This window comes from Rhinopithecus bieti, unplaced genomic scaffold (assembly GCF_001698545.2).
Source record: "Rhinopithecus bieti isolate Rb0 unplaced genomic scaffold, ASM169854v2 scaffold_33121, whole genome shotgun sequence".
Lineage (NCBI taxonomy): Eukaryota > Metazoa > Chordata > Mammalia > Primates > Cercopithecidae > Rhinopithecus > Rhinopithecus bieti.
The window spans coordinates 371,062-393,223 of record NW_016814090.1 but is presented as its reverse complement, the minus strand read 5'-3'; the positions used below and the strand labels follow the sequence as shown (position 1 = coordinate 393,223).

Sequence of the window (22,162 nt, the reverse complement as noted above, 5' to 3'; positions counted from 1 at the left end):
AAAACAGAAAGACATCAATGTTCATATATTGAATTAATATTGTTAAAATGACCAAACTACCTGAAGTGATCTATAGATTAAATGCAATCCCTATCAAAATACCAATGACATTCTTCATAGAAATAGAAAAAATAATCCTAAAATTCATATGGAACTACAAACAACCCCAAATAGCCAAAGCAATCCTGAGCAAAAAGAACAAAGTTGGAGGCATCACACTAACCTCAAAATATACTATACAAAGCTATAGTAAACAAAACAGCATAGTACTGCCATTAGAAAAGACACATTGACCAATGGAACAGAATAGAGAACCCAGAAATAAATCCATGTATTTATAGCAAACTAATTGTTTTTTTGAAACAGGGTCTTGCTCTGTCACCCAGACTGAAGTGCAATGATGTGATCTCTGCTCACTGCAGTCTCAACCTCCTAGGCTCAAGCAATCCTCCCACTTTAGCCTCTCGAGTAGCTAGGACTACAGGTGTGCACCACCATCCCCGTTTAATTTTTGCATTTTTTGATAAAGACTGGGTTTTGCCATGTTGCCCTGTTTGGTCTCGAACTCCTGGGCTCAAGCAATCCACCCACGTCAGCCTCCCAAAGTTCTGGGATTATAGTTGTGAGCCATTGCACCCAGTCCCCTACCACCCCCCAACCCTTCTTTTTTTTTAAGACTGGATCTTGCTGTGTTTCTCAGGCTGGAGTGCAGTGACTACTCACAATCATAGTATACTGTAGGCCTCAAACTCCTGGGCTTAAGCAATCCTCCTATATCAACCTTCCAAGTAGCTGAGACTACAGGCATGTACCACCATGCCTGGCAATTAACTGATTTTTAACAAAGGCCCTGTAACATATTGGGAAAAGAACAGTCTCTTCAATAAATGGTGCCGGGAAAACTGACTACCCATATGAAAAGGAAAGAAACTAGACTTCCTATGTCTCACCTTATACAAAAATCAACGCGAAATGGATTAAAAACCTAAATATAAAACCCAAAACTATGATACTGCTAAAAGATAATATAGGAGAAATGCTTCAGGACATTGGCCTGGGCAAAGATTTTATGGATAAGCCCTCAAAAGCACAGGCAACAAAACCAAATATAGGCAAATTGGATTATATCAAACTAAAAAGCTTCTGCACAGAAAAGGAAACAATCAATAGAGGAATGAGACAGCCTACAGAATGAGAGAAAATATTTGCAGTGTTCATCCAACCAGGAATTCATATCCAGGAAGTACAAAAAACTCAAACAACTCAATAGCAAAAAAACTCCAATAATTTTTAAATGGGCAAATGATCTGAATACACATTTCTCAAAAGAAGACATATAAATGGCCAAGAAATACATGAAAAAAATGCTCAACATCACTAATCATCAGAGAAATACAAATCAAAACCACGATGAGATATCAAATCACTCCAGTTAGAATGGCTATTATGAAAAAGACAAAAACAAATGCAGAGGGTGAGGGTGCAGAGAAAAGGGAATTCATACACTATTGATAGGAATGTAAATTAGTTCAACCATTATGGAAAACAGTGTGTAGATTTCTCAAAAAACTAAAACTACAACTACCATATGATCCAGCAATCCCACTATTACCCAAAGAACAGGAAATCAGTATGTCAAAGAGATGTCTGTGCTCCCATAGTTACTGCAGCACTATTCACAGTGCCCAAGATATGGAGTCAACCTAAGTGTCCATCAAAAGAAGAATGGATAAAGAAAATGTAGTACATATACACAATGAAATACTATTCAGTCATAAAAAAGAATAAAATGTTGTCATTTGCAGCAACATGGACAGCACTGGAGGTCATTATCTTAAGTGAAATAAGCCAGGCACAGAAAGATAAATACTGCATGCTCTCAACAATATGTGAAAGATAAATAAGTTGATCTCAGAGAAGTAGAGAACAGAACAGTGGTAACTAGTGGCTGAGAAGGGTAAAGGAGATGATTATATAGAGAGAGGTTGGTTAACACATATACAATTACAGGTAGGCAAAAGGAATAATTTTTGGTCACTGCTGTAGGGTGACTATGGTTAACAATAACTTATTCTATATTTTCCAGTAGCTAAAAGAGTGGATATTGAATTTTCCCAAAGCAATTATTACAGATTGTATACAGGTATCAAAATATCACACTGTACCCCATATATATACAATTATTACGTGTCAATTAAAAAATACATCCACAAATTTATTGATGCTTCATAAAAAAAAGGAGTCATCTGGCCAGGTGCAGTGGCTCAAGCCTGTAATCCCAGCACTTTGGGAGGCCGAGACGGGCGGATCACGAGGTCAGGAAATTGAGACCATCCTGGCTAACACAGTGAAACCCTGTCTCTATTAAAAAGTACAAAAAATTAGCCGGGCAAGGTGGCGGGCGCCTGTAGTCCCAGCTACTCCGGAGGCTGAAGCAGGAGAATGGTGTAAACCCGGGAGGCGGAGCTTGCAGTGAGCTGAGATCCGGCCACTGCACTCCACTGCACTCCAACCCGGGCGACAGAGTGAGACTCCGCCTCAAAAAAAAAACAAAAAAAAAACACCGACGGCCTTAGTAACTAAGTTCTAATGAATTGACTGTGGCTTAAAGTGACACTGCATGACTTCCACTGTGAGTTTAGAAAAAGCATTATAGCTTCCAACCAGATTTTTCTTCTTTGGGATGCTCATCCTTGGAACTCAGCACATTGTGAGGAACCAAACAGTGCTATGGAAAGATCATGAGTAGGTGTTCTAGCCACAGCTTCAGTTAAGGACTAGGTCGACACCAGTATCAGTCACGAGACATGTAAGAAAAGGGGTCTTCAGATGATTCCATCCTCAATCTTATAGCTGCCCCTGCTGATGTGAAGTGGATAGTGGAACAGAGACAATCCGTTCCCACCAAGCTCTGCATAAATTACAGATCTGGAAGTAAAGTAAGCATTGCAACTGTTTTAAACCATTACATTTTGCGGGTAGTTAAACAGCAATAGACAAAAGGAACAGGAAAAAAGAGTGCTGAATATTGGACAGTAGTTCAGAGCATATACTGCATCCTACAGGACAGTATCAAAAAGGGTTATCTCCCAGAAGGCACCATAACTAAGTCTTCAATATGTCTTCAATAAGACAAGATACTCCTCAGTGACTGAGTACACAATTAGGCCAATAAATTCTATGGGCAATAGCCCATTGCATTACTTCTCTCATTGTAGAGTGAATTTCTTGGTCAAAAGCAATATAGCGTTAGAGAAAATGATAGTGTCTAAAGCACCGAGTAATTCCCTAGATGGTGGTGTCAGTGGAAGTACAGTGAGCAGGGGAAGCAAATCTCAATCTAGAATAAATATATTTCAGAGAGAACAAATAAGAACTCCCTCAATGATGGGAGAGGGCCAATGGCCAATGGAATGGACTTGCCTATATGTGGCTGGCTGATCCTCTTAGAGCATGGGGTATTGGTCACTGCTTCTGAACACCCAGCAGTGGCTTGGTGATCTGAACACTCAGCAGTGTTCAGTGACCTGAACACCCAGCAGTGGCTTGGTGATCCCATGCATAGCTCCAATCCTGCTGCCATTGCCATTGTCATTGCCATTTATTTCATGATTCTACTGAGCAGGCAGTGAGGCTGAGTTTCATCACAAAGCAGTTCATTTCATCCATATGATTCTTAAGGTTTATTCTGACAGGTCCATCACTATATCCCTTCCGGAGTCTTCTCTGTCACTAGTTCCCCAATCTTGCTCTTTCCATGTCTTTGACAAAGTGGCCAAAAAATTATCCTCTGACCCTGAATTGACCATTTCTCCTTTCAGCCAAAGTGAACATCAAAACATACTGGTGAAAATTCTGCCCACTGAAAGAACTTCACTACTTCAATATTCTTCACGTCCAAAGCAGGTCTACAACATAACAATCAATTTTTGGCAAGTACCAGCATATTGTCCAGAGCAACATACCTGTATGGTACTTTGCACATCATAGGTGCTCAATGGACACTCAAACAATTTTTAAAACATAGACCACATTTTTTCCCTTGCTATATTTCAACAGCTTCCCATTGGTTTAAAAGACCCTGCTGGGTATGGCCTCTGCATACTCCTTTCACTTCTCTGTACTATGAGCCTTGACCCTCAGTTCCTGTAATGTTCCATGCTCTCTCCTGCTACAAGATCTTTGCTCAGACTGTTCCCTCTCCTTGCCTAGTTAACTCTTGACTCAAGATACTTCCTGTCTTACAATCATCTTTCTTCAGAGTACTTATTTCTGTATTAATTCCTGTCTCATCCTGGGACTCTAAGTTCTATGACTATGTGCACTCACCACTGATTCCCCAACACCTAATATAGTGCCTGGCATATATGAGGTACTAAATAATATTTTGTTAAATGAATGAATACATGAATCAGTGAATGAGTGAGCCTATAATGATGCAGTAATTTACTTACAAGTTATCACTGCCAGTTTCGCTTAAGAAGCTTTCTGCCATCACAATTTTTACTCCTCTAATTCACATTTCTTTATTAATTTAAGGACAAGTATTTGTCAAGACAACTTTTCTAAGCATTACTTATATACTAGCACTATGCAACAGAAATTTGTGACCACAGATGTAATTTTAAATATTCTAATATGCACATGACAAAATTTAATAATAAATTTTATTTAGCCTAATATACCCCCAAACATCATTTCAACATGAAATCAATACAAAAAATTATTAATGAGATATTTTACATTCTTTTCTTCAAACTTTGAAATTTGGGGGTAGTTTACATTACGTATCTCAACTGGAACTACCTATATTTCAAGTGCTCAAGAGCCACAGATGACTAGCAGATACAACATCATATGCTATATCCCACAGTGTAGTTCTATAGGATTCACTTTCACTAGAGAGGGCCTGATCACCCTCAGCTCCTATAATTAGTGTCAGTGAAAACCACACTTTCACCCAGAAGGACCTAACTGTTCTAGTATAAGAGATGATTTAAACTAGAACTGGGTTTTCAGTTCAGGGTTTGGAACTGAGTTGTCTCTGGGAACAATTTTAGCTGATGCACCGTTTTCACCTTCCTGTAACATCTTTTTGTCTTCTGTTTTTTTTTTTTTTTTTTTTTTTTTGAACTTTTAAGTTCAGGGATATAAGTGCAGGTTTGTTATATAGGTGAACTTGTGTCATGGGGGTTTGTTGTACAGGCTATTTTGTCACCCAGGTTATTAAGCCTAGTACCCGTTAGTTATTTTTCCTGATCCTCACCCTCCTCCCACCCTCCACCCTCCAAAAGGCCCTAGTGTGTGTTGTCCCCCTCTTTGTGTCCATGCGTTCTCATCATTTGGCTCCTACTTACGAGAACACACGGTATCTGGTTTCCTGTTCCTTTGTTAGTTTGCTTAAGGATAATGGCCTCCAGTTCCATCATGTCCCTGCAAAGGACATGATCTCATTCCTTTTCATGGCCCCACTTTTTATCCTTTTAATTTAAATGGATTATTTGCTCTTCCTGAAGATGGAAGCAACCTCCTTTGCAAGGACTTCTATTCTTCCCCCTTTGAGGCCAAGATATAATTCTCTGCATTTTTAGGTACTTAATAGTAAATCACTTGGTTCCCCTGCTTGCCTAGGAAGGGTTAGGAGATCGTCCAGCGCCATGTCTTGCACTGTTAATTCTTTCAGTACTTTCGTTTCGCTTGGACCTCTCCGGGAGAGCCTGGAAAAGAGCACAAGCCAGGGTCTAGGGCCACATAGAAGTGGATTTGGATTGCTCACTCAGCCCTGAAAAGTGGCTCTCTCCCCATCAGCATTATACTTGCACAATAGTTTTTTTTTTAGGTGCATCTACCTCACTACATGGCTACCGGCCATACAGCAATGAACACCACCTAGGAAACACAGTCCCTGTCTACCTTCAGCCCCGCCACTAACCCTTGGCCAAAAGGAAAGGGGAGGAACATCCGCCCGGTCTGAGCCACCTCCGGAAGTGACGTCGGAGTGTCAACATGCAAGATGGCGGCCCATCACCGGCAGAACACAGCAGGGCGGAGGAAAGTGCAGGTATGGAAGCCCGGTTCCTCGGCCTTTCGGACGCGGCTGGCAGCTCCAGGCCCACTCCAGCTAGAAGGTGCCCGGGGCCACGGCTACGGCATGGGGCGAACAGGGCGGGGCGCGGCCGGCCTTGAGGGGTGGGGCCGCGGCGCTAACGGCTAGAGGAAGGGGCGGGGGTCGGCCTGCTTGGCCTCTGGGGCCCAGGCCCGGGACCCTCGCGGGCGGCGTTCTGAGCCAGGGATTGCTGGTCGCCGCTTTTCTGTAGGAATGGACTTGCGGGGTCGGGATAGGCTAGTTCCCCGCCCACTTGCCTCCCTCTTCCCCTGCCTTTCTTCGAAGCGCTCTGCCCTCGCTGCGTCGGAGCGGAGGCCTCCAGGGGTTTCCCGGGAGGGTGGGCGTAGGAGGAGTGAGCGGCCTGTGCGGGGGCGTGGCGAGGCGGCGGAGCACCAACGGCCCTGCGGGGTTTCTGCTGAGGATTCCGCACTTGGGAGCCCCTAGTCTTCTCTTATGTTGGAGCTGTACCCTGGGTAGGTAGAAGTGACACGAGAATGTGCGTGGGGAAATTATAATTTTAATTGGGAATATAAGTTCGTCTTCACCATTTCTTCACCTTCAGTGTGAATCGCTGAACCTTTCTTTATTGTTTGTATAATTTATTGTACGTGTGCTAAAGAGTTGTCTAATCTTACCGTGTGTGTAATTCACTTTTATTTGGGGTTAAACGACAATTAAGAGATTATTGCCAACTTCGGGAACATCACACACCGTGGACCTGTGGGGGGCTGGGGTCTGGGGTCTTAGGGGGAGGGATAGCATTAGGAGAAATACCTAAATGTAAACTGACGAGGTTGAATGGGTGCAGCAAAACGTTGATGGGTGCAGCAAACAGCATAGCACATGTATACCTATGTAACAAACCTGCACGTTGTGCACATGTATGCACACTAGAACAAACCTGCACGTTGTGCACATATATGCACATATGTGCACTAGAACTTAAAGTATAATAATAATAAAAAAAAAGTTATTGCCATTTAATATTTTCCGTGATGCAGGGAATAAAAGCCCTCTTACAGGTGTTTGCCTGCAGGTGTATTGTATGTGGTAGTGGCAGTTTGGTGCATTTATTCTTTAAACATTTACCTAGCACTTAGAGTGGCCCCCAGAGGGGAAAAGGGATTGAAAGGTTGTAGGAATAATTTACACCTAGGCTTTCTTTATAAAACACAGCATTATATGGAGTTCTGCAGGTTGAAATCAAGTGTCAGATGAAGGTAGTTTGATAAAGGGGTCCTTCAGTAAGGTAATCCCAGCAGAAAGTGGTAGGCTATAAAGTCTTCTGAGTAGTTCACATCTTGGTTTTATTGATCTCATCGATCAGCACAGTGTCTTAAGCACTCACTGTATGTTTGCTGAAATGAGTGAAATTAATGAGTCTAAACTCACTCTATTAGGTGAGTTTTTCAGTGCATTAGTGATAGGATTTAAGTATCACCAGCATCCAAGGCAGGTAGTGAGAATGTCTCCTCGGGACGGAAATATAACTCAAAATTGTAACCTGATTGTGTTGTAAGTCTGTAACACTATATGGTGGTATACTTCTCAGGGGAGTAAGGGTAGTTAATCAGGCCTTTGAGTTTATTGCATTAAGACTTAAACGTGCTATTACTCGGTGTGTTCCCTGCTTGCTTCCTTCCCAGGCCTACCCACTCCCAAAATGCATGCAATAAAGTATATATATTTTAAAAAGACTTACAAGGCAATTGTACTAGTATGGGATGGAGAAAATGTAAATTAACTGCAGCAGGTTTGGAAAACCAATGTTTTAATAGGCTGAATGTGAGCCAGTGCATGTAGAATGAGACAGGTGATGGATAATTCCACTTTTCACTGGTCAGAATAAAAAATTAGAGTTTGCTGTTCAGCACTTAGGACCGTGTTCTTCATAGGTAGCAATCAGATTGGTGAACTGACTTGACATTATTTCCTATGAAGAACTTTTGAAAGAGCTGTCTAAGATTAACCTGCTGAAGAGAAGATTCAGGGAGCTTTCAGAATTTGTCCCCAAGGTACAGAAGCAGCCTGAGAAGCCACAGGGATTGATTTCATCTGAACCATCATTGTCTATGAGGTGTTATTTAAACTAATGCGTGTTCATTGTAAAAAGCCCAGCAAACAAAAGTATAGATTAGAGTTGCCCTCCATGCTTCCAAGAAAGCTACTGTGGGCAATGTCATGTTTTAATCCTAGACCAGAGTTTATCAACCTGAGCATTCTTGAAATTTTCGTCTGGATAATTCTTGGCTGTGTCTGAGGGAGGGAGCTGTCCTATGCATCACAGGGTTCTTTAGCATCATCCCTGGCTTCTGCCAACTAAATGTGGTAGCATCTCCCCAGTTGTGACAACTAAAAATGTCTCCAGACGTTTTCAAATGTCCCCTCGAGGGCAAAATTGCTGCTGGTTGAGAACCACTGTTCTGTACCTCTTCCTGCTTGTGTACCTGACTTAATGTGATTTTTTTGCTATAAATGGAGCCATAGTATTCACTGTTTTGTGTCTTGCTTTGTCAAATTTTTAAATAAACATTCCCTTTAGCCCAGAATTCCTTATGTAAAAATATATTCTACAGATTTGCATATGCATATATCTGTCCCTACTTATGCAAGGGTGTTGTGTGAAGCCATTCTTGAATTGCTATAAAGAAATACCTGAGACTGGCTCATTTATAAAGAAAAGAGGCATAATTGGCTCACAGTTCTACAGGCTTTACAGGAAGTATGGTGCTGGGATCTGCTCGTCTTCCAGGGAGGCCTCAGAGAGAGAGAGAGAGAGAGAGAGAGAGAGAGAGAGAGAGAGAGAGTCAGAAAAGCAGGTCCACATGGCATATTCGCATTTCCACAAAGGAAATACGCGCTTTAAAAGTCTGTAAGGGTAATAGCAGTGATTATCCCTTTGGGAATAGATTGTGTGATTATAGATAAGACAGAACATGGGATATCTTTTAGTTTGAAGTATACACAACTTCGTATTTTGAACTTTTACCACAGTATTTGCTCTTATACATCAAAAAGAAAACTTCTCGTTTTGGAAAAAGCATATATGGGTACTTGCAGTAAAATATACTTTGTCTCCGGACTGTCTCAGACCAAGAGATAGTAGCCCTGAGCTCCTTGTCAAGTTGTAGGCCAAGACAAACCATTGAGACTTAAAATATTGCTAAATAATCAGTGGAGGCCGGGCGTGGTGTCTCACGCCTGTAATCCCAGCACTTTGGGAGGCCAAGATGGACAGATCACTTGAGGTCAGGAGTTCGAGACCAGCCTGGCCAATATGGTGAAATCCTGTCTCTATTAAAAATACAAAAATTAGCTGGCATGGTGGTGCTTACCTGTAATCCCAGCTACTTGGGAGGCTGAGGCAGGAGAATCGTTTGAACCCAGGAGGCGGAGGTTGCAGTTGGCGGAGATCGTACCACTGTACTCCAGCCTGGGGGACAGAGCAAGGCTCCATCTCAAAAATAAAATAAAATGATTACTTAAAGAAAATCGGTGGAGATGGGTCCAAACATACTGCATATTAATTATCGACATAATTTTAAATGAGTCCATGTCCTACCATCTTCAGCTTCTAAGAAAACTGGAGATATGAGGGGAGAGGGATGGATTTGTGACTGTCAGAAACATAATCAAATATGTGAATTCAGATACATGATGCAGTATTTTCTCTGGTAACCAAGATATCAAAGCAAGTCTTTTCCATCCTTGGCAGTCCCTTAGTGTTACGATTTTCCAAAAACCTGAGTCTATTGATTGGCTCTCTCTGCCTCCATTTTTCCTCCTGTTATGGCCTCTTCCTTCACTGCTTCATAGTGTTTGGGGAGAAGCTAGAAAGGTTTAGTTACTCTGGTAGACAGAGTGAGCCCTCCCCAAAACGTTCATGCTCTAATCCCTTGCAAATATGCTACCTGATCATGTAACATGCTATGTTACATGCTATGTTACATGATCACGTAACATGTTAATCCCTTGCAAATGTATTATGTCATATGATAAAGGGGATTTTGTGAATGTAATGGGGTTACAGACTTGAAAATAAGGGGATTATCCTAGTGGGCCCATTCTAATCATTCTAATCATATGAGCCCTTTAAAACAGAGGGCTTTCTCTAGCTGGAGGCAGAAGCAGGGAGATGTGGTGACAGAGATTTGAGTTGTAAGAAGGACCCAACCCTCTATTGCTGGAGAGGACCACTAGAAAGCATGAGAAGGAATGCAGGCAGCCTTTGGGAGCAAAGATGGGCCCTTGGCTGACAGTCAGCAAGGAAACAAAACAGAGACCTCAGGGCCTACAACCGCAAGAAACTGAATTTGACCAGCAACCTAAATGAGCCTGGAAGCAGACTCTTTCTAGAGCCTCGAGTAGGGAACACAGATCTGCTGACCCTTGTCAGTTTTGGCTTTGTGAGATCTTATGCAGGGGACTCATTTCAGCCGTTTGGACTTCTGACCTTCATAATTGAAATAATAAATGGGGTTATTTAAAAGCCACTAAATTTGTGGTAATTTGTTACGTCGGTAATAGAAAATCAATGTGATTACTTTCAAATAAAATGATGAACAAGGAAAGATATGTTTATCTCTTGATTGTGTCTCCCCTCTGGCACACTACCAATGACTCTAGGATTATTTAAGTGTGAAAGGCAGAAACAGATCACATGAAGTACAGTGGATTATCCTCACTATTTTTTATTTGTTTGTTTGTGGTCCCAGATAATGGTTGGAGAAACTAAACAATGCTTACTGAGCCAGCTGCAAATGTTCCACTGTAACTTAACTGGATACTTGCGCTGGGAACTATTCTGTTATTTTTCTCCCTGTTGGAGTCCCTTTGATTGATTCTTTCAAAATGCGTATTTTCTACTGAAGGCCAGACTTCCCATTCCTTCGCAAAATTCGTATAATACCCTGCTCCCATTTTTTAAAGCAAATCAAGATATTTGGATATGCATCTTCATCTTGTGTCTGCCTTAGCTTATATTCTTGACTATCTAAATGAAGTTCTCCCATGACTTTGTACACTCAGTTATTGCTTCTGTCTCTAGTACCTTCTACTTTTATCTTTCTTTTACTCCCATCTCTTCTGCCTGAAAAAGCTTGCCTGTATCTTGGGGAAAAAAAATACTTCACTTAACTTGCTGTCACTTCTAGTTACGCTCTTTCCCCAGCTAAATGCCAAGAGGACTTTCGTGCTGACTGCCACATCCTCAGCATTTAGAATAGTGCCTGGCAACAAGTGGGTGCCTAGTCAATATTCGTTGAAAGAATTAAATCCATTTTCTTCTATTTTTCTGTAGCCAGACATTTTAATTTTTTTCTCTGTACTTTAATGGATGCGGTAACAAGTTTTTAAGGTGACATGTCTTGAAACATATCAGTGTATATAGTTTTCATTATTTGATGACCACACAGAATGGATGTACCATAATTTAGCCATTTCCTTATTGAATATATTGCTTTGATTTTTTTCCACCATACTATAATTTGCTTTGAAAAAACTTCCAGAGTTATAAAATAGTAAAGGAAGTGTTGCAAAAATAAACGAAAAGACAAAGATAGATAATACAGAATGCATAAGATGAGGGATCAGTTTGAAAGTTCCAGTATCTGACTCATTTGAGTTCAAGAAAAAGCAAAGAAAACAGAGATGATTATTAATAATGGATACAAGAAAATTTCCCAGAGCTTAAGTGCCACAAATTTCTAGATTGAAAGGGCTTTCTAAATGCACAGCAAAACTCATGATAGAAAAAACAAACAAGGAAATGTCACACCGAGGAAAAAGAAAAGATCCTAAAAGCTTAGGGAAGGAGATGACGAGGGAGTGGAGGAAAGAATGAAAATAGGATCCCTTTAAAGCTGTAGGAAACAGAATGGCATTGAAATCAGTGGCAACATTGGATGCTAGAGGAACTTACAGCAATGCTTTCAAGAGCTGAGAGAATTGCTAAATCAAGTGTAAATGTGGAGGAAAGACCTTTTCAGCCATCCAGGGACTAAGTTGCCACCCGTATGCCTTTTCTTATATTACTTTCTTAAGGTATTGGGGATGTACTTCAGCAAAACTGTGGAGTGAACAAAGAAAGAAGGAGGCATTAGAATTCAAGAAACAAATACCCAGAAAAGCAGTAAAGGAAAACACCAAAGGTGACAGCTGTGCCAGCAGATCTAGAGGGCAGTCAGCCTCGATTGTAGTGAGAAGAAGGAGGGTTTGGAGGGGGAAGCCTTCTGAGAAAATAAAGGGGTGGGGGTGAGTTCTGTGGCACAACAATTAAAGAAAATTAAAGTGGAGAAAACCATTGAAGAAGGAAAGATTAAAACTCTAGGGAAAACAAAAAGGTCTTTGAGGAAGGAAATGTATTCATAATATAGTACTTAGTAGATAGCCTTACAGTCACAACAATATAGCACTGATTGTTCAATTAAAAATAGGGATATATCTATATTAGAAGAGTAGAGGGAGGAGATATTGAGGGTAGTTCCAGAGCTACATCCTAATCTACAGTAGCATGAGTAAATTGATAATGTCTAAAATGGATGAGCCAAAAAGTTATAAGATAAGCACAATATTTAGAGAAATGCAGTTAACTATCCAGTAGCAACAACTGAGTTGCAATTAGTTACCTTTAGGGATGAAGACTAGCTGTGGGAGTCTTATCCAGACAGTAGAGAGACTGTTTTTCATTACAGTCATTACTATTTGATTTTCTAAATACAGGCAAGAATTACTTGGATAACAAATGATCAAATTTTAAAAACCAAGTAATATATGTTATTTGTAAAACATTCAGACCTCATAAAAGAGACATGAATGAGTGGAAAATCACCGTAATCCCATCATTCAGAAATAACTGCTGGTTATTTAATTAATTAATTTATTTATTGAGACATTGTCTCACTCTGTCTTCGGGCTGGAGTGCAGTGGCACCATCTCGGCTCACTGCAACCTCTGCCTCCTGGGTTCAAGCGATTCTTCTGCCTCAGCCTCCTGAGTAGCTGAGACTACAGGTGCGCACCACCACACCCATCTAATTTTTGTATTTTTAGTAGAGACAGGGTTTCACCATGTTGGCCAGAATGGTCTCAATCTCCTGACCTTGTGATCTGCCCGCCTTGGCCTCCCAAAGCTGGGATTACAGGCGTGAGCCACTGCACCTGGCCCCTGGTTATTTTTATATATGTATAGTCTTCAAAACTTGTGTATTCTGAAATATTTAATATTTTGAAACATTTTTATAATAATGACTATTGTACATTGCTGTGTTGGACCACACATATTTCACTAAAAATATATCATGGCTTTCCTCCCATGTTTATTAGTCTAGACCTCCATCAACTCTTTCTTATTCTTTAGAGACAGGGGTCTCATACTGTTGCCCAGGCTGTAGTACAATGGTGCCATCATAGCTCACTGCAACCTGAAGCTCCTGGGCTTAAGCAGTCCTCACACTTCAGCCTCCTAAAGCACAGAGATTACGGGCATGAGCCACCACAGCTGGCCTACATCAACATTTTAAGTGATTGAATAGTATTGTGTTTTACAGATGTGCGTGCTAGAATTTATCCAACTAGGATACTTCTAATTCTTTTACATTTTAAAGCACACATCTTTAGGAAATACCATTGAAGAGGTTGGCCCAGACTGGTTTTGACAGTAATTACTTTCCACCTAGAATGAGAATTCTGACATTCAGGTTCTTCTTTCACTCTTGCCTTAATCAGTCAGATAATCTCCCAGAAGTCTGGATATTAAGATTTAGATATGCTGCAGTCTCAGTTAAAGGAAATGTGAGCTAGGTAAGCAGCCCTGGGACCCCAGAGAAAGAGAGATTGAGAGAGACTGAAGTTGACATTGAAACTAGCTTGGTGCCTAGTGGCTTTGGAAAGCCAATTCATGCAATGATACTTATGTCTTTTATATGCCAGACACTATAATGGGGGCACAGTGGTGGAAGAAACAAGGCAGACAAGTCTCTTGCCTTCTTGGAGCTATTATTCTAATGGAGAAGATACACCAAAAAGTATGAAGGTGGCTGGGCGTGGTAGCTCACACTTGTAATCCCAGCACTTTGGGAGGCCAGTGTGGGTGGATCACAAGGTCAGGAGGTCAAGACCAGCCTGGCCAAGATGGCGAAACCCTGTCTCTACAGAAAATACAAAAATTAGCTGGGCGCCGTAGCAGGTGCCTATAATCTCAGCTACTTGGGAGGCTGAGTCAGGAGAATTGCTTGAACCTGGGCAGCAGAGGTTGCAGTGAGCCAGGATTGCACCACTGCACTCCAGCCTGGGCGATACAGTGAGACTCCGTCTCAAAAATAAATAAATAAATAAAAAATAAAAAAAAAGAATAAAGAATGTGGTAAGAACTATTAAATAAGTAGGGTAAGTAATCGGGTCATAACCCTGAGGAGAATGAGATCAGGAAAGGCCTTTCCAAGGAGACCTTTTTCCTAAGATCTGAAGAGAAAGGGTGAGTTAGACAAGATGAAAGCTGGAGAAAGAGTATTGCTATAGGGATTCGAGGGGTGGTGAATCTTCATGACACTGGCAACAGTAAATGAGAAGGTGCTGGAATGGGAAAGAGCTTGATGTGTTTACGGAACAGAAAGGAGTTTGGAGTGACTGTCATAAAAGAAGCTGGGGGCAGTCAGTTTGAAATGAGTGTGAGGATGTGGGGTTAGAACTAAGCATTTGAGGAGTTTGAACTTTAAATTTTGTGAAAAACCATTGGAAAGTTTCAGCAGAGAAGTGTCATGATTTGATTTTTTAAATGCCTCTTATAAATGATGACTGTATTTCCTGACCTGGGGCTCTGTTAAGATATCTTGTATCCTTGTGTTGAAGTCTCCTTTAAAATACAAACAAACAAACAAAGAAAGCTGATTTGAGTAGATCTCAGTTACAGGTAATTGCATCCAAAAGACTGGGTTAAAACAACATCCTTGTAGCGATTTGTGTCTGCAGCCCTGGCCCTTTTTAAAGGACAAATTTCTGGAAATTGAATTTTAAAGAACATTTCAAAGAGTTTAAAACTTTTGTCAGAAAGTGTTTATTTATCCTCAGGGGAAACAAAAATGGCAGTTATTTTTAAAATTTTCCTGTATTATAGGTAAAATAATCTCATATTAATTATGTCTTTGATTATTTATGTGGTTTTGGCCATTTCTTTTTTTTAAAAGTTCCTTTTGCAACTTTGTTCCTCTTTCTGTTAGAAAATTTGACTTTTCTTATTTTGTAAGGAATCTTGTTAAGAGTAAACTTTCTTTCATATTTATTTCATTATTCTCTTAGTCTTGCTCATGTTACTTTTTGACATTCAGGTTTAAGAAAATAACATTGTGATAAAATTCACATACCATAGAGTGCACCCTTTCAAAATGTACAATTCAGTGACTTTTTTATATATTCAGAAACTTGTTTATTGGTCAGTTAACTCCAGAATGTTTAATTACTCTACGTTCATTAGCAATCACTCCCCACTTTTTAGTTTTTCCTCCTTCAATCCCCTGGCAATTACTAATCTACTTTCTCTGTGGATTTGTCTATCCTAGACATTATATATAAATAGAGTTATAGAATATGTGGCCTGCTGTAAAATATGTGGCTTCTTTCACTTAGCATATTTTCAGAGTTCATCCATGTTATAACATGTGTCAGTACAGTATATATATGTGTGTGTGTATATGTATATCTGTATATATCTGTGTATATATATGTGTATATGTGTGTATATATATTTTGTTTGTCAGTTTCGTTTTGTTTTGTCAGTTGATGGATATTTGGGTTGTTTGTTTTGTCAGTTGATGGATATTTGGGTTGTTTACTTTTGTGGCATTATTGTGAATGGCACAATGCTGTGAACATTCTTGTACACAGAAAAGGTTTTGACTTGCATTTGGCCAGATCACCATTGTTCTTTTCCTTCGTAAAGATTACCATCTTTCTTGGCATGTTGGAAGAGTTTTCTCTGCCAAGGGACTATGTAATTATTCACCCGTCTTTCAAAAATTATTTTTATGCTGGCCAGGTGCAGTGGCTCACGCCTGTAATCCCAGCACTTTGGGAGGCTGAGGCAGGTGGACCACTTGAGGCCAGGAGTTCAAGACCAGCCTGGCCAACATGGTGAAACCGCTATCTCTACTAAACATGTAAAAATCAGCTGGGCACGGTGGCACATGCCTGTAATCCCAGCTACTCAGGAGGCTGAGGCATTGCTTGAACCCGGGAGGTAAAGGATGTAGTAAGCTAAGATCGGGCCACTGCACTCCAGCCTGGGTGACAGAGCGAGATTCTCTCAAAAAATAAATACAAAATTATTTTTATGGTTATTAAATTTCAGTCTTTAATTCATAGAAAAGTTCATTTTTGGTATAAGATGTGGAGAAAGGATATAATTGTTCCTAAAGGAATCACTATAGTTACTTTTACTTTAGATAATTTTTTTATTATTATACTTTAAGTTCTAGGGTACATGTGCACAACATGCAGGTTTGTTACATAGGTATACATGTGCCATGTTGGTTTGTTGCACCCATCAACTCGTCATTTACATTAGGTATTTCTCCTAATGCTATCCCTCCCCCAACCCTTCCCACACCCCGACATGCCCCGGTGTGTGATGTTCCCTGCCCTGTGTCCGTGTGTTCTCATTGTTCAACTCCCACTTAGGAGTGAGAAGATGTGGTGGTTTGTTTTCTGTCCTTTGTGATAGTTTGCCTGAGAATGATGGTTTCCAGCTTCATCCATGTCCCTGCAAAGGACATGAACCTCCTCCCTCTTTTATGGCTGCATAGTGTTCCATGGTGTATATGTGCACATTTTCTTAAAGTTCAGGGTCTATCATTAGGACAGTTTGGTGGTTCCAAGTCTTTGCTATTGTGAATAGTGCTGCAATAAACAGTATATGTGCCGGTGTCTTTATAGTAGGAATGATTATAATCCTTTGGGTATATACCCAGTAATGGGATCGAGGCGAGTCAAAATGGTATTTCTGGTTCTAGAATCTCTGAGGAAGTCACCACATCTGTCTTCCACAGTGGTTGAACTTACTTTACACTCCACAACAGTGTAAAAAGCGTTCCTATTTTCTCGCACATCCTCTCCAGATCTGTTGTTTCCTGACTTTTTAATGATTGCCACTACTAAACTGTCGATGAAGATGGGTATCTTATTGTGGTTTTGATTTGCATTTCTCTGATGGACCTAGTGATGAGTGAGTGATTTTTTTCATGTAGTGTACTGTTGGCATGCATAAATATGTCTTATCTTATTAGAGAAGACGTCTGTTCATAAATCCTTTGCCCCTTTTTGATGGGTTTTTTTTTTTTCTTGTACATTTGGTTAAGTTCTTTGTAGATTCTGGATATATTAGCCCTTTGTCAGATGGGTAAGATGCAAAAATTTCTCCCCATTCTGTAGGTTGCCTATTCACCTGATGGTATGTTTTCTTTTTGCTGTGCAGAAGCTCTTAGTTAATTATAATCAGATCCCCCTTTGTAATTTGGGCCTTTTAATTGTGATTGACTTGGTGTTTTAGTGATGAAGTCCTTGCCGTGCCTGTTGTTGTCTGAGATATTGCCTAGGTTTTTCTTCTAGGGTTTTTATGATTTAAGTCTTTTTTTTTTTTTTTTTTTTTTTTTTTTGAGACCGGAGTCTCCGCTCTGCCACCTCAGAGCTGGGAGTGCAGTGTCGTATCTCAGCTCCCCCACTGCACAGCTCCCCCCCCGGGGTTTTAGTCCCATGTTCCGTGCCTCAGCCTCCCGAAGTAGCTGGACACAGGCGCCCACCACCGTCGCCCGGCTAGTTTTCTGGATTTTTTTTTTGTAGAGACGGGGTTTCACCGTGTTAGCCAGGAGGGTCTGGATCTCCTGACCTCGTGATCCGCCCGTCTCGGCCTCCCAAAGTGCTAGGATTACAGGCTTGAGCCACCGCGCCCGGCCGATTTTAAGTCTTAACGTTTAAGTCTTTAATCCATCTTGAGTTAATTTTTAACTGGTGATTTCATTACATTAGAAAGTTTTACTTCTGGCTGCCAGCCAGCTTATTGACTTTTTCTTAGGAGTAATTGTTTTCAGTTGATCCTCTGTTTTCACAAGGAACAGGCAGAGGTCACCAACAGTAACAAAGTAGAGAAAAATGCCCTGAAGAAAAAGGTTATTAGTATGTGATAGGAGCTCAAAACCTCCTTTTGCTTGCCAAGTCGGGGAAGGCCTTCTAAAGGAAGTATTGTTTAAATGGAAACCTGAAGGCTGCAACAAGAGTTAGCAAAACAGGTGGGAGGAAGAGCTTCCAAACAGAGAGGACCGGCATGTGTGATGGTCTGGCAGCACAATGTGCACCAGAACCTGGAGCACAGATGAGTGGCCAGAAAGACAAACAGGGCACTTGAGACCATGTTAAGGATTTACACCCAATCATGAGTCTAGTAGTCAGGAACTGGAGGTTTTTGAGCAGAGTTAAGATACATTTTTAAATAATTACTCTAGCTGCTTTGTGAAAAATGTGTTAAAGAGTGGGAAAGGAGTTGGACTAGGCTATCATTGATAGCATCATTCTCTTCAGCCCTTTAGTCTTTAAGGAATAAAATTAAAATTAAATTTGTATTGGATTGAAAAAGTACATATTGGAAAACATAGGATTTTCTGTTTCAGATTGGCCACTAGTAGACTATATTTTATTACTGCATGGCTTCTAACTTTATAAAAAGCATATGTTGACATATTTGTCAGGTTTCCTATGTTATTCGAGATGAAGTAGAGAAGTACAACCGAAATGGAGTCAATGCCCTGCAGCTGGATCCAGCACTAAATAGACTTTTCACAGCCGGTCGAGACTCTATCATAAGAATATGGAGTGTCAATCAGCACAAGGTAATGCAGGGATTAAAATCTGTACCCAGCAAATTTTGTGCAAATGGCTTTCGCTGTGTAATACGACACCTCTTTCACAGTTTCAGATTTAATCTCTCTGAATACTGAGTTATTAGGTACACTCTATAAATACATCGCAACCAGAATTCTGTAAGTCTCTGAGAAAAACCGTACCTAGGAAAGTTTCAGAAGTGTTTTAGCTAAGACAAGGACTCCCTAAACTAAGTTTGCCTTAAGAGTTCTTTGCCACAAAGGAACAAAGTGATTTGGCTAGTAGGGGGATTACTTTCAACAATTAATTTTTCTCCTTTAAATATGTTCCCCAAAAACCTCCTGGTAACCTTACTAAAAAAAGATTGAATATTCTTTTACATTTATAATTAATCTTAAAAATATTTTATTTTCCTCATTTAAAAGTAATTAAGGTCCTCACAAACCCCACAGGGCCTAATTAGATAATACAAGATTAGGCTGGGCACGGTGGCTCACGCCTGTAATCCCAACAATTTGGGAGGCCAAGGTGAAAGGATTCCTTGAGTCCAGGAGTTCAAGACCAGCCTGGGCAATGTGACAATACCCCATCTCTGCCAAAAAAATTTAAAAATTAGCTGGGCATGGTGGCACACACCTGTAGTTCCAGCTGCTCGGGAAGCTGAGGTGGGAGGATCACTTGATTGAGTATGGGAGGTTGAGGCTGCAGTGAGCCACGATCACACCACCGCATTCCAGCTTAGGCAACAGACCTTGTCCCAAATAAATAAAGGTAATATAAAATTGGTGTTAAAACTATGAAGACAACTTGCTGCCCTTCAAAGATTTCCCTTTCTTAAGCAGGGAACAGGATTTAAATATATATAAAGATAAATCCCCAGGCAAATGGGAAGGAGCCCTTTTAGTATTTTGTTAGAACACTTATATTGTGAATGACTTAGAAAAGAAGAAAGAGGGAAGAAAAGAAGAGCCTTTATTGATCTTCTAAGTATGTGCCAGACGCTCTTTGCATTTTCATATCCAAAGTGAGTTTAATTTTCAGTGTCCCTCAAGGTATCTATTAGGATCCATTTTTCTTTTTTTTTTTTTTTTGAGACGGAGTCTCGTCTGTCACCCAGGCTGGAGTGCAGTGGCACGATCTTGGCTCACTGCAACCTCTGCCTTCTGGGTTCAAGCAATTTTCCTGCCTCAGCCTCCCGAGTAGCTGGAACTACAGGCACATGCCACCACGTTTGGCTGCTTTTTATAATTTTAGTAGAAACAGGGTTTCACCATATTGGTCAGGCTGGTCTTGAACTCCTAGACTCAGGTGATCACCTGCCTCTGTCTCCCAAGGTGCTGGGATTGTGGGTGTGAGCCACTGCACTCAGCCAGATCCATTTTCATAGGTGGGAAAATGGGCTCAGAGGAACCCATGGTTCAGTGGCTAGTAAGTGACAGAGAATTAGCACCCAACCCAACTTGAAAACCCTAGTGCTAGGCCTTGTATTTTTAACAGTCTGTGTATTTTTAGCAAGTTTTACAAATCTGATACTCAGTTCAGAAAAAGAACCACTACTTTATGTGCGTAGAACTTCAGTCTGGCAGGCTTTGAATTCTTTAGCCAATGGAAGCAGTGGTGGCCAAATGTCAAAAGCATGAAAAGTAAGAAAACTATGTTTGGTTTTGAAATGCTTTTTGGTACTTACATTTGAATTGGGATGTCTCCTTTCTGAGAATTCACAGTATTTCAAACAAATTAAGAAAAATACCCATAAGAACTAACCTGAAGAATCTGGAAATCTGCCTGTCCTGCCCCAAACATCTTTTTTCTGGTCTTCCTTTTATGACAAGATTGAATAGCATTATTTGTCAAACAGACTTGTACAGAGCTGTTCTGTTTGCCCATAAAGTGTCTCAAACTTGCCTGTTTTAGGTGTAGGATGTAACTAAATACTGTTCTTTAAAAGTCCTCTGCCGATTATTAAGCCAGGTAAGAGAAGTAGAATCTTGAATTACCTAATTGAAATGGTGACATGGGTTTCTTTCTCAGCCATTGGGTTTCATTTTGTCTCTGAAGGACTATAGGTACCATGAGGAAAACATTTAATTCAGAAGGTGAACCCAACAGCAGGAAGCTGAAAGCAGAGGTGTTTATCTCCCTCTGCATTCAGACCAGGCTCCTTCCCACACTCATCAGACTCATTGCCACCCCTGCTGTCTGCTGTTGAACCTTCACCACCACTCATTCAAATCCCCACAGCCTACAGATTCCTGCAAGCCCTGTCCTTTCTAGTGAACCCTTTTTAGAGGATTTTATGTCACACACAGTGCTTAGTCCAGAGCTTGTTGCCTTCACTTTCACAAGGCAAAAAAAAAAAGGAAGTATTTATCCTGGAAACCTAAGCTTTCAGTAAGAGTAAAACTATCCTGAAACAAAACTGTTTACATCTGTTATCTGGAGGCATCACCTATTTGGTGAGATTCTACTCATAATTCAGGTGTTAGTTTTAATGCCTAGAGCAGTGTGTCACATTAATTGAAGAATTTAACCATATTTATCATTCGTAATATATTTCATTCTCTCATATAAACTCTTATGATTTTTCTTTTAATTTCAGCAAGATCCATATATAGCATCTATGGAACACCATACGGATTGGGTAAACGACATTGTACTCTGTTGTAATGGGAAAACATGTAAGTATTTCTTCGGATTATTATTGGGCTTCTGATATATTTTTTATTTTTTATATAAGCTTTTTTATTGAAATATACATACAGAAAAGTACACACAGTTCGAGATGGCAGTTCAACACAATTTTAGAAAGTGAATACCCAAATCAAGAAACAGAATATTACTAGAAGCCTCCTTGTGCCACCCTTTGCCACCCTTTCAGTTATTCCCCCTTGCCCCAAGGTAACTGCTCTTCTGTCTTCTGAACACCAAAGGGTAGTTTTGTCTTGATTTGAACTGTATATAGACTCATGTATTCTTCTTTTAGCTTTATTAATACCTCTTTTTGTTCTTGTTTTGGTGAGATCCATGCCTTGGTTTTGCAGTCTGAGCTACAGGAATTTTTCTCAATCACATTAGTTGAGCCTTCAACTGGAAGATTAAAAATGTTTGCACTGCTTGTTTTAAAAATATATTTTTTCTTTAAACATATGTCTTGAGATTTTAAAAAATTGAAGCAGTATACAGTAGGTTCTAG

The 22,162-nt window shown here is 40.4% G+C and overlaps 1 protein-coding gene across 2 annotated transcripts in view; it reads left to right on the top strand.

Moving 5' to 3' along the window:
- The first annotated feature begins 5,979 nt into the window (after positions 1-5,979).
- Positions 5,980-22,162, top strand: part of WDR48 (WD repeat domain 48) — a 40,416-nt gene continuing 24,233 nt past the window's right edge. The window contains exons 1-3 of one of the 2 annotated variants that reach the window (XM_017849642.1): positions 5,980-6,061; positions 18,837-18,977; positions 21,569-21,647. In XM_017849642.1, coding sequence (XP_017705131.1) covers positions 6,014-6,061; positions 18,837-18,977; positions 21,569-21,647 — 268 coding nt within the window. In that variant the 5' untranslated portion in view covers positions 5,980-6,013. The remainder of the gene's footprint in view (positions 6,062-18,836; positions 18,978-21,568; positions 21,648-22,162) is intronic. The other variant, XM_017849643.1, reaches the window with a different exon arrangement.